General features: G+C 41.1%; 1 protein-coding gene across 1 annotated transcript in view; it reads left to right on the plus strand.

Moving 5' to 3' along the window:
* Nucleotides 1–12,500, plus strand: part of LOC147026778 (PH and SEC7 domain-containing protein 1-like) — a 411,551-nt gene that overhangs the window by 107,951 nt on the left and 291,100 nt on the right. Inside the window, exon 3 of the mRNA XM_085882586.1 lies at nucleotides 4,119–4,254. Within this exon, the coding sequence (XP_085738712.1) occupies nucleotides 4,119–4,254 (136 nt within the window). The remainder of the gene's footprint in view (nucleotides 1–4,118; nucleotides 4,255–12,500) is intronic.

Below are 12,500 nucleotides of genomic sequence, written 5' to 3' on the forward strand. Positions count from 1 at the left end.
TATTGTGATATTTATTAGTTTAGCCTGATATCTCGATGGTGAAGAATCACTTAAAAATATTATCAGATCCGGATCCGGATTCAGATCTTCACCAAAATTGAATCACTTCTTCCTTATCAAACATGCAAGGTGTCTACCAACTTTCGTCCGAATCCGTCCAAAATTTTTGAGATATAGTGCGACATATCATTTTTGGCCCGATCTCTCCAATGGTGAAGAATCACTCAAAAAATTCTAGTAGTCGGATCCTGATCCTGATCTTCACCAAAATCTAACCAGTTCGTGCTTGTCACACACCAACCTGCCCACATCCGGATCCGTCCACAACTTTTTGAGACATCCTGCACACAGGCAAACAGACAAACAAGAAGAAGACGTCGTGCAGAACACGATACTTGCAAAATCCATAAAACAAATTTGACCTCAACATAATTGCTGGTTGAATTATATGACCTCAGATGCAACTCCTCTTCAAATCTCAAGTGAATCAGAAGAAAATTGACAATTTTAGAATTTGTTGACCTTTTGGCCTATGTGGACCTCCAAAATTATTGGTAGTTGAATTTAGTGACCCGAAATATAAATCCTCTTCAAATTTCAAGTCAATCAGATGAAAATTGGGATTTTAGAAATACCACCTTAGTTTTTGACCTTAGGCCGATGTTGACCTTTTCATCCATGTTGATCTCAAAAATAATTGGCTCGTGGAATTCAGCAACCTGAAATACATATCCTCTTCAAATTTCAAGTCAATCAGAAGAAAATTGACAATTTTAGAATTTTGGCCTATGTTGACCTTTTGGCCTATGTGGACCTCCAAAATTATTGATGGTTGAATTTAGTGACCCGAAATATAAATCCTCTTCAAATTTCAAGTCAATCGGATGAAAATTGGGATTTTAGAAATACCGCCTTAGTTGTTGACCTTGGGCCGATGTTGACCTTTTCATCCATATTGATCTTAAAAAATAATTGGCTCGTGGAATTCAGCAACCTGAAATACATATCCTCTTCAAATTTCAAGTCAATCAGAAGAAAATTGACAATTTTAGAATTTTGGCCTATGTTGACCTTTTGGCCTATGTGGACCTCCAAAATTATTGATGGTTGAATTTAGTGACCCGAAATATAAATCCTCTTCAAATTTCAAGTCAATCAGATGAAAATTGACAATTCTAGAAACACCACCTTAGTTGTTGACCTTTGGCCGATGTTGACCTTTTGGTCGATTTTGACCTCAAATAGAATTTGCTGGTTGAATTAATTGACATGAAATATAAATCCTCTTCATATTTCAAGTCAATGGGTTGAAAATTAAGGATTTTAGAAATACCACCTTAGTTGTTGACCTTGGGCCTTTGTTGACCTTTTGATCAATGTTGACCTCAAATAATTGGTGGCTGAATTCAGTGACCTGAAATATTAATCATCTTCAAATTTCAAGTCAATCGGATGAAAATTGAGGATTCTAGAAAATACCTCCTTAGTTGTTGACCTTGGGCCTATGTTGACCTTTTGACCTTTTGACCTCAAAAAACATTAGACTTCTTCCTGATAACACTCTCCTATGTGGTGAAGTTTCGTGAAGATCGGTTTAAAATTGTGACCTGTAGGCGACAAACAGACAGAATAACAAAATTGACTCTTACCGATATTTTTGAAAAATCTTCGATTTTGCAAGTAACAAGCACACAGGGAGAGGTGAAAACATAATCACCTTCACCTTCGGTGGTGGAGGTGGTTATTTTTTGTATAATACAATGTACTATAAGCATGTCGGTAGGGGGCGGTAAGGATGTATTAAATAATTCAGTTTGTTGTGAGCACCATTATCGTGGCACTTGCTTTGGTTTCTTCATGTTTACAAGTCATGATGTTAAAATGTCACAAAACATTTTGTGAGGTTGTAACACTGTTGTGGTAAAGTTGTGAACATTTCAGCGTTTTGGTTGCACAAGTAGCACGTGATGTGGCCATACTGGACCATTTATTCCATCCACGATGCAGATAAGTCCTGTTGGTAAAAATTTATACTTTTTTTTGTTTTAATACCAATTAGTCAGGCTTGGTGGATGGGAGAGAGATGGTTGACACATCAGGCAGCATGTGGTCCACATGTACACATGCATATGATTCGCCAGCACAGGGTGGTCCACATGTCTTGTTAACCCATGCATATGTTGCTTTTTCTTAACCATACTGAAATACATACATACATAACATAAATACACATACATACAAACACACACATGCATACACACAGATATACACATACATACATAATGTGCCTAGCCTGGATTTGAATGGCGACGCAGCTATAAACTGTCATCCTGGTGTTTCACAGGCAGGGTGATTCATCAACGTGTGTGTGTGTGTGTGTCGTCTTTCGGATGGACGTTAAACTGGGTGTCCCGTCTGCCAACATTATTTGATGGACGTTAAATAACCCATAGTATCTTCGTGAAGAGTAGGTGAGCACTTGGAACAATTTCCAAATTGCTGCCATAACTCACTGCTGGGATAGCAATGGCACACTATCCAGCATAACCGCAAACAAGAAACTGCTTCTTCAGCACATACATTCACTGCATTCTAATGACATGTATGCATTTCTGTTTTTAATCGCAACACAAACCACTGAATGAACAAAACAACTTCCCCAGTCTGTTTACTCACATTCTTCCCTCCGGGGCTTCAATACAGCTGTTCTCCACTACGTCAAGTCATCCCCCAACCATTATTCATGAATCATGATCTCTTCTACATAAATGACCCCATTCTCAAGCACTCTCTTTTCCCAGGTTATTGTTAAAAAAAAAACCAAAATTCCCCTCTCTCACCTCTTTTAGTTTGTTAGATTTTGATTGTTTTGTTCCTTTTCTGTTTCATCCCCTCCTTCCCTTTTCTCTTCTTGCTGTTTCATTCAGCTTGCGTGTAGCTTGTTCACCCCATCATGCGTCCTCTGTCTCTCCCCTTGATCTTACACTCGCTCTCACTTCTACTCTGCTGTTGGTGTTTCCCCCTTTGCATCTTGTTCCCTTGCATTCTGCTCTAGCTGTTTCACAAGCCGCGATCATGTATGCAAAACAAGCAAACAAAGAAATGAAAAATCACTCATAGAGTGACAACTTGGCTAAACGGAATGGCACTCCGTAGAGAACATACCTCCGCCAGGCTGAATAGTTCACATTTTGTATGCCACTGATAGGCCGGATCTGAATCCGGACCTTAACCAAAACCGAATCGGCTTGTTCTTGTCACCGAACCAACTCTTCCACCTCGTTTTGTCACAAGTCATGCACAACTTTTAGCGATAACATGCTACACTTAGTATTTGGCCCCATCTCTCATTGGTGAAGAATCACCTGAAAAATTCTTGAATCCGGGTCCAGATTCAGATCTTCACCAACATCAAATCAATTAGTCCTCGTCACACACCCAACCTGTCCACCAAGTTTCATCCGAATCCACCCTCAACTTTTTGAGATGTCATGAAATATCGTTTTTAGCCCCATCTCTCAATGGTGAAGGACGAGGAGAGGAGATTGGGACCATACTCTGTGCAGAGCGTCGGTGCTGCCTAAGCAGTCTCCTTGGCTATTGGGAACAATCCTGGATGGGTCGCCACTCCGACGCAGGATACCAGCAAGCTGTCACTCATTTTGCCGACCTCGGAAGGATGACAGGCAGACTCAGCCCCACCTGATAGTAATTCAACAGCCTAGAAGGATTTGAACTCAGGATCCTACGATCCCAAGCGCACCACCCGAACCATTACACCAACACCAGGCATAAGCTTCAATCATGTACACAAAAAATATTGCTGGAGTTATTGGTAAGAAATATAAATGTCGGCTTTTGTAAATTTGTTTGTTAAATGTGCACACCATCCCTCTGAGGGACGTTAAATACTGGTCCTTCATTACTTGAATGAGTTTGATTGGGAAGTCTCGTCGGATTGTTACGAGGATAAGTCAAAAGTAAGACCATTAACTGTTCCTGGCCCGTGGAGTCTTTAATCCGTGCTCCATCAGTTTGCCTCATACCGAGTTTATGGTGTTTACGTCCCTGAGTGTCCGTTAAGGCTGGAGCTTTATTGTTTTTTTAATGTTTTTCAGACTGAGACCAAGAATACCCGTTTTCCAAAACCTTACAGTTCAAGCTGTCTGGCACAGCTCGATCCAAGCCTTGGATGTGGATCTCCCAGCAGACCTCATGACCTCTTGCTGCCACACTCTAAAGAAGCTCTTTGTGGTGAGTCTATCTGAATGAGATCTGAATTTTCTTCGATATTATGTGACAGTTTTACCCTTAACCCATACAAACATTTATAATAAATAAGCATCAGGTCAGTTCAGGTATGGGAGCATGCTCCGGAGTGGCGCGTCGCTGCATCCACTTTCTGCTGGTCCTCCGTCTGGCCATCCTCCAGGCAGATGTCTGGCCCATCCCCATCTCCTTAAGATCCTGATAAACCTGCTGCAACCATGAGGCACGTGGTTGGCCCATTGGCCTCCTCCACTCACAAGGCTCCCTAAGTGAGAGAATCTTCAAAACATTCCAATCATAATAACCGTTTCAATGTTTCAGATTAAGATGAAACAAAATATGGACAACTACTCTTGTTGAGTAAGCCTCCCCCTACAGGATAGGGGGAGGCTCATACCTGTTGTCGGGTTTGTTTCTTCAATTAGTCCCCAATTTTTTGGGGTACCATGGAGTTTATTAGACACCGAGGAGTACTAAACCACCATTTTGGTGGTTTTTTCTTCTTTCTTTTCTTCCTACACTCATAATTTCCAAAATGCCGAGCTGTACCGACCGTGTAGCCAGCTGGGACATTCGGATTTTTTTTTTTTGCATCAATAATGTGAAAAACAATATTAATAGACACACTTGTAGAAAGAAAATAAACAATCACACAACAGCTTGCAAAACAATATCAGCTTGCTTAAGACTGGGGACAGTTCCCAAGCAATGGAAAGAAGGCAACATGATTATCCACTGCAAAAAGGGAGACAACCGAGATCTTAATAACTACCGTCCAATCAGCCTACTCAAAAAATGTATATACATATATATATATACTTTTCACAAAGGGTCCTGACCAATCGAATTTGAGGCATTCCAGAAAGCAACTAACCAAGAGAGCAAGAAGTGGATATTCCACCATAGACCACATAGTATACAGCATCGATCAACTGAGCGAAGGAAAAATGTCAGGAATATAATAAACCTCTCCGCATGGCATTAGTAGATTATGAGATGGCATTTGACTCCAGAAACATATCAACAAGGAGTGCAAAAGGGGAAATACATTGAGTTACTGAAATATATTTGCACAGAATGCACAACTACAGTGATGCTGCACAAAGAAAGTGGAAAAATAATCAACATCAAATAAGGAGGAAGACAAGGCGACATGATCTCTCCTAAATTATTCACTGCCTGTATGGAGTATATATTTCGATCGCTTCAGTGGGAAGATTATGGAGAAAAGTTTAACCATCAAAGATTTTCAGAAAACATTGTTGTTATCGAAGAAAGCGAAGAGAAAATTGAAACCATGCTCGGGGAACTTGCTGAAGCTCGGATGAAGTGTGGGCTGAAGATGAACATGTCAGAAACAAAAATTAGTAAACCCCGCTGTACCTCATGGAGAAATAATCATAAATGGAAACCAAATAGAAGAAGTGGAAGAATACTGTACATACACCAAGGGCAAAGTTTTAGCCTCAAGGAAAATAATCAAGAACAAGAAATAAAGAGAAGAGTCAAACTTGGATGGAGGCAATATGGAAAACGCAGTAACATCATGAGAGGTAGCTTACCAATATGTGTGAAAAGGAAAGTTTTCAATCAGTGGATTATTACAACTCTCATGTATGGGGCAGATACCTGGGAGCTAACAATAAAAATGGAGAAAAGGTTTACAGCAGCACAACACAATGTAGAAAGAAATATGTTCGGTATTGCATGCAAGGATAGAAAGACAAATAAATGGATCGGAGAACAAACCAAAAACTCAGGATATTTTGGAAATAACCAAACTCAGGAGATGGGCAGGACGACGCATTAGCAGAAGGTCAGATAACAGGTGGAAAACAATATTAACAACATGGAGACCGAGGGATGGTAAAACGAACAGGGGAAGGCCGCACCGAAGATGGAGGGATGAAATAGACAAATATTGGGGAAGAGTCAATTGGAACGACAAAGCAAGAAACAGAACAACATGACATCAACCTGCTGAGGCTTTCATCCAGAATTGGACTGAAAATTGTTGTTGATGATGATGATTGAATGTATGTGAATATAAAGTATGTGGGTTGACATAATTATTTTTGACCGTAATGTACTATAATTCATACATAATGTGCCTAGCCTGGATTTGAATGGCGACGCAGCTATAAACTGTCATCCTGGTGTTTCACAGGCAGGGTGATTCATCAACGTGTTGATGTTGATCAACGATTCATCAACGACATCAACAAAAACCTAATTTTAAGGCCATGACCTAATTATGGACATTTTAACATTTTTCTGCCTAACTCGACGAAAGTTTGTCGAATCTGAACAAAATTGCTCTCTCCCCAGATAGCCAAGAGCAAGGTGCATGATTATGTTTGTACCATATCTCGATGCTGTGTGGACTGTGCTTCACTGATGACGGACCCCTGGTAGCTTGTACATGTTGCTGCGTTTGAACCTGGGGAGTACCTGCTGAAATCGATCTTCCCGGGTTTTTCCCGACATCTTTGTTCTTTGTTCCTTTCGCATTTCTTTCTAATGTTTTTTTTTCTTCCGCAATTCTCTTTATTCATTCTAATTCTTGCTTTTTCTTCCCTTTCATCTCTTTTACTCTCTATTCTTCTCTTTCATTATCTATCTCTCGAAGGAGAAGTGAATTCTTGCAGAAATTTTTCTGCAACGCCCACTTGGCTGAGCCTGGATGGGTTTGAGAGTAGTGGAGTAGCGGCTGAAACCTGAATCCTATCCAGGTTCCTCTTGATGAGTCCATTTTGCTCTTTACTTCTTGGGATTCCTTCTTGGTCTTCCATTTGATTATGTTTAATTGACATCATGCCCCTCTGAGTTGAAGGTCAAGGTCAAATGGCGGTCTGGGGGAAAAAAAGAAAAAACACGGTTTTTTTTTTTTTGTCATTGCTCAATTTTACCAGTACGGAATCTCAAAGACTGCTTGGCCTTCCAAGGTGTTCATGCATCATAATATAGTATACCTGTACTGAAATTGTGGAACTGATATTTGTTTCGTCTCCTTGACCTATTTTTTCAGATTGTGACCGAATTAACGAAAAACACCTTTTTAATCATAACTTGAATAATTTTCCGATGATTTTCATGATGTTGAGTTTTATCAATAGATTAATTATAGATGTGGATACATTTTCTTTATCTACACACTATCCCTAAATGTTAAAGGTCAAGGTCATATGACGGTCCGAAAAAAATATGGCCATCATTGGATCGTGAGTGATCACTAAGGATAACCCAAAGTAGGCTTACCCTTGGTGATTGTTTCGTGATTACAGATAATGAGTTGTTATTGAGTTAAATTCTGTTGTATTAACCCCATGGATCTTAACAAAGAGTCAGGGAATGCTGAAGCAGATTCCTGGCCAAGGATATACACTGGATGGTTTTTTTATGGTCTTTAAGAAACAACTCACCAACTCTTTCCGAAAGGTACCATGGCACATGGGACCATTCTCTGTGCAGAGCATTGGTGCTGCCGAAGCAGTCTCCTTGGCTATTGGGCACATTCCTGGACGGGTCACCACTCTGACACAGTACACCAGCAAGCTGGTACTCATTTTGCCAACCTCAGAAGAATGACAGGCAGAGTCAAACCCACTGGGTATTAATTCAACAGCTGAGTGTGATGTGAACTCAGGATCCTGGAGTCACAAGCCCACCACCCTAACCATTAAGCTAACACCAAGCATGCTGACAGATGGATATCCCATCTAATACCAATCTGAGGGACAGTGTGATCATTGATGTGACTGCCTTCCAAACACCAGGGTCATAGTTTATAGTTGAGATGGGAATCAAACCCAAATTAGGCCCCTGTCACACTTGACGTTTTAGCCAGCGTATGGCAACGTATCAAAATGTATGTAAAACGCTGGCATACGCTGAAGTATTGATGTTTTTTTTCCAGTTTTCGGCGTTTTCATAACGAGGTGAACGTATGCATAATGTATTAGTGACGTACACAGAACGTTTCGATAACATATAGATAACTTATAGCAACGAATGCTTAGCGTGTTGTCGGCGTTCATAACCTATGCCCAACGATAGTCTAACTTGTGCATAGCGCGGCAGCGTATCGCCGACGATCACGTGGCGTAGGCTATTAATAGGCTGCGGCTTGACGATTCAAATCATAACCGCACTAGACATCGAAGTGTCAAGCTGCTGTCACACCTTGACGTTTTAGCAAGCGTATGCCGACGTATGAAAAATTTACCGAATATGCTGGCACACGTCGAATACGTTATGGGTAAGTTTTGTATACGTTAAGAGCACGCTGAAGCACGCTGGCATACGTCGTAGTACGCCGAGTACGTCGACAAATTTTCAGCATGTTGAAAATTTTTCGACGTATGCCAGCGTATGACTCACACGTTCCGCATACGCTGGCCATAAGTTGTAGGCATGTTACGCGATCGTTGACACACGTCGACACACGTTACTTGTAAGTTACTCATAAGTCGAAACACGTCGAGGTAATGTTTAGCATACCCAAAACTTAATTTTTAACCTATGAGTAACGTGCTTTGAACCTATGAGTAACGTGTCTCCAACGCATATTCACGTATGTAGACATATTTGATTGACGTCTTCCGGACGACCACAGAACTTACTGAATGTGTTTCTAACTTACAGCTACCGTGTAATGGCGTATTGGCAACGTTTAGGGGAATTTTTTTTATATATAAAAATGGGCTTCACAGGAGGAACCCGTCAGTGTTTCAGACTCCCTGGTTTTTTTTTTTTCTTCGGCATGACGGTGTAACGATTTAAATCATAACCGCACTAGAAATCGAGTGTCAACATCACCGTCATACCGAAAAAAAAAAAAAAAACCAGGGAGTCTGGAACACTGACGCTAAACATTACCTCGACGTGTTTCGACTTATGAGTAACTTACAAGTAACGTGTGTCGACGTGTGTCAACGATCGCATATCGTGCCTACAACTTATGCCAACGTTATGCGGAAAGTGTGAGTCATACGCTGGCATACGGCGAAAAATTTCAAGCAGGTTAAAATTTGTCGACGAGCTCAGCGTACAATGACGTTTTAGCCAGCGTACTATGACGTATGCCAGCATGCTCTTAACGTATACAAAACTTACCCATACATATTCGACGTGTGCCAGCGTTTTAGACAAATTTTTCATACGTCGGCATACGCTGGCTAAATCGTCAAGGTGTGACACGGCCTTTAGACAGCTCAAACATGAGTAATGTACCTTTGCGCAATCCTGCCAGCCTATTATTACATTACATTATTTCATCACAACAATGCATATGGTCGGATAACCTCGAGATATCAGCACTCACCTCAGAGCCATCCAACCTGCAGATGAATCTGGGCCCAGTTATACACTGTCATCATGGTGTTTCGCAGGCAGGGCGAGGCATTGATGTGTGTGCCATCTCTCAGATGGACGTTTCCCATCTGCTCGCGTTAGTTGGTGGACGTTAAATATACCACAGTGTCCTTCCTGAAGAGTAGGCGAGTTATCGATGGCACCTGGTGAACTAATTATAAACTGCTCCTCCAATGTACAAGGGGCACTGCATCAACCGTACATCCGCACTCCCAGCATTGATGTAAACCTGCACGTCCATGTGTCACATACAAAAGAATGGAATCACCTCTACGTTGTGTTGTCAGACCAGGTCCATTTTCTCAAATTGGAATTCACCGTTTGAGTATTTTACTCGTTGAACCTTTGATTAGGGATGGAGTCCAGTACAGCGCAAGCAAAGCCATAAAATCATCTGGATTAATTTTTCACCTCAAAAATGAGTCCAGAATCGTTGTCCCTGTTAAAGACCTTTGTTTTGAGGTCCGCTCTTGGGTCTTGTTGGTGTCGGTCCTAAAACAGCACATAAAAACCAATCTTTAACTTCAGAAGTCTCTCTTGTTTCGATTCATTTCCTGCCATTCTCAGTTTGTTGACGTCGTTCTTTGATTGTTAACCTCCGCCACCAAAGGTGAAGGAAGTTATGTTTTCACCCCCTTTCTGTCTGTCTGTTTGTGTGCAGGATATCTCAAAAAGTTGTCATGGATTCGGATGGAATTTGGTGGACAGGTTGGGTGTGTGACAAAGAAGAACTCATTACATTTTAGTGAAGATCCGGATACAGATACGAAATTTTTTTTGTCATTCTTCACCGTTGAAAGATGGGGCTAAACCGATATATAGCATATCTCAAGAAGTTGTCGACGGATTGGGACGAAACGTGATGGACGTGTTGGAAGTGTGACAAGGACGAATTGATTCGTTTCCGGTGAAGATCTGAATCTGGATCCGGATACGATAATTATTTAATTTGAAAGTGATTCTTTGCCATTGAGAGATAGGGCCAAAAACGTTATCGAGCACTATATCTCAAACAGTTATTGGGCTCTATGTTCTCGTGGATCAGGCATTGGGTGGTGGAGGTATGCGCTCCACCAAGTGCCTACCTAGTTACCTCCACCACCAAAAGGGGAAGGAAGTTATGGTTTCACCCCCTCCCTGTCTGTTTGTTTGTCCGTTACTTGAAAATCGAAAATTTTTCAAGTGTATTGGTCAGTCGATTTTGGTATTCTGTCTGTCTATCTGTCTATCTGTTTTTCACCTACAGGTCACAATTTAAAAACTATCTTCATGAAACCTCACCACATGATGTAGTTTGCCAAAAGGAAAAAGCCTATTGTTTTTGAGGTCAAAAGGTCAACCTAGGTCAAAGGTCAACAACTTAGGTGAGATTTCTAAAATCCTCAATTTTCATCCGATTGACTTGAAATTTGAACAGGATTTTATGAGCTCATATTCGGTCATTGAATTCAAACACCAATTATTTTTGAGGTTAAATTTGCTTCATGGATTTTGCAAGTATCGTGCTCTGCATGACGTCTTCTTATTACCTGTCTGTTTGTCTACCTCTGTGCAGGATATTTCAAAAAATTGTGGACGGAGCCGGATGAAATTTGGTCGGCAGGTTGCGTGTGTAACAAGGACGAACAGATTAGATTTTGATGAAGCTTCCGGATCCAGATCCGACTACTGGAATTTTAAAAGTGATTCTTCACAATCGAGAGATAGTGCGAAAAACGATATATGGCATGATATTTCAAAAATGTATTGGGCCCGATATGTTCTCGTGGACCAGGCATTATATGGCGGAGGTATGCGCTCCACCGAGTGCCCTTCTAGTTTCACCATGTGATGACCTCTTCCGACAATAGACAGTTTTCCGGTCATACATGGCATCCCTTCTGTGACTCGACCATTGTGGTACATATTCGCAGCATTCTTTCTGACTTGACATTTACATCGAATCGGGCATTCCTCTCGATTCTCTCCCAGATTGCAAATTAATCGACATATTGCACTTCATCAGCAAACCGATAAAATCAATCACTACAGCAAATCTGTTTTGTGTTCACACCGGATCGTTTATCTCGTGCTGTGACCCTCAACAACTGTTTGGCCTCATGAATCACTGCAATCTCATTCGAGCAGAGGACAAACCCAAATTTGCAGATTCCACCTGATGTTTATTTTGCTTTTAATACACCTAGAACCTTCCTTTTAGAATCATCGGCACCTTTTTCCCTGTTTCCGTTTAGTTCTTTTTCCCCCTTCAAATCTTCATTGTTTAGGCTATCAATCCTGCTGGTTGTGCCCATCTGTCCCTGCCTCCTTCTTTTTCTATAGTTTATCATCGGATTCAATGCGTGTTCAATACCCTTACACCATAAATAAATTAACAAACAAATGAATGATTGGCCTGATCTCAGACCATCATTTTGGATTCATCCCCCGTCACTCTACCCTGGGCATGCTGCTTCTGCTCCCCCAACAAGGGATGTTGTCATTGTGGATCTTCCTGACTTCTTCTACACTTATTGTCACTGTGTGGCTCTTAATGTGATCATCTTGTCTCGTCTCCTCTCCCTATCAAGGCTGGAGTACCCCCAAATAATAATGTGCACAGTACTATTCCTAATCTTCTTCAATGTTCTTTCCGACTCTCAAAAAAGAATCCTCTATCTTCTTCGTCCTATTCTTTCAAATACAGGTCATGACTGTGAGTAGCATCATTGACTGAGGGTGCAGTTGTACAGATGATGTGACACCTTTTGTAGGTTCAGGCAGGAATTTGTAATTTGTTCATGGTGCCGGCGATAACTCGTCGACTTTTCACGAAGGACCCTGTTGGACCTTTAACATCCACCATTCATGCTTGGAGA

The sequence above is a fragment of the Eptatretus burgeri genome, chromosome 5 (genome assembly GCF_056783735.1).
Source record: "Eptatretus burgeri isolate ZD-2024b chromosome 5, Ebu_testis_v1, whole genome shotgun sequence".
NCBI classification, from domain to species: Eukaryota; Metazoa; Chordata; class Myxini; order Myxiniformes; family Myxinidae; genus Eptatretus; species Eptatretus burgeri.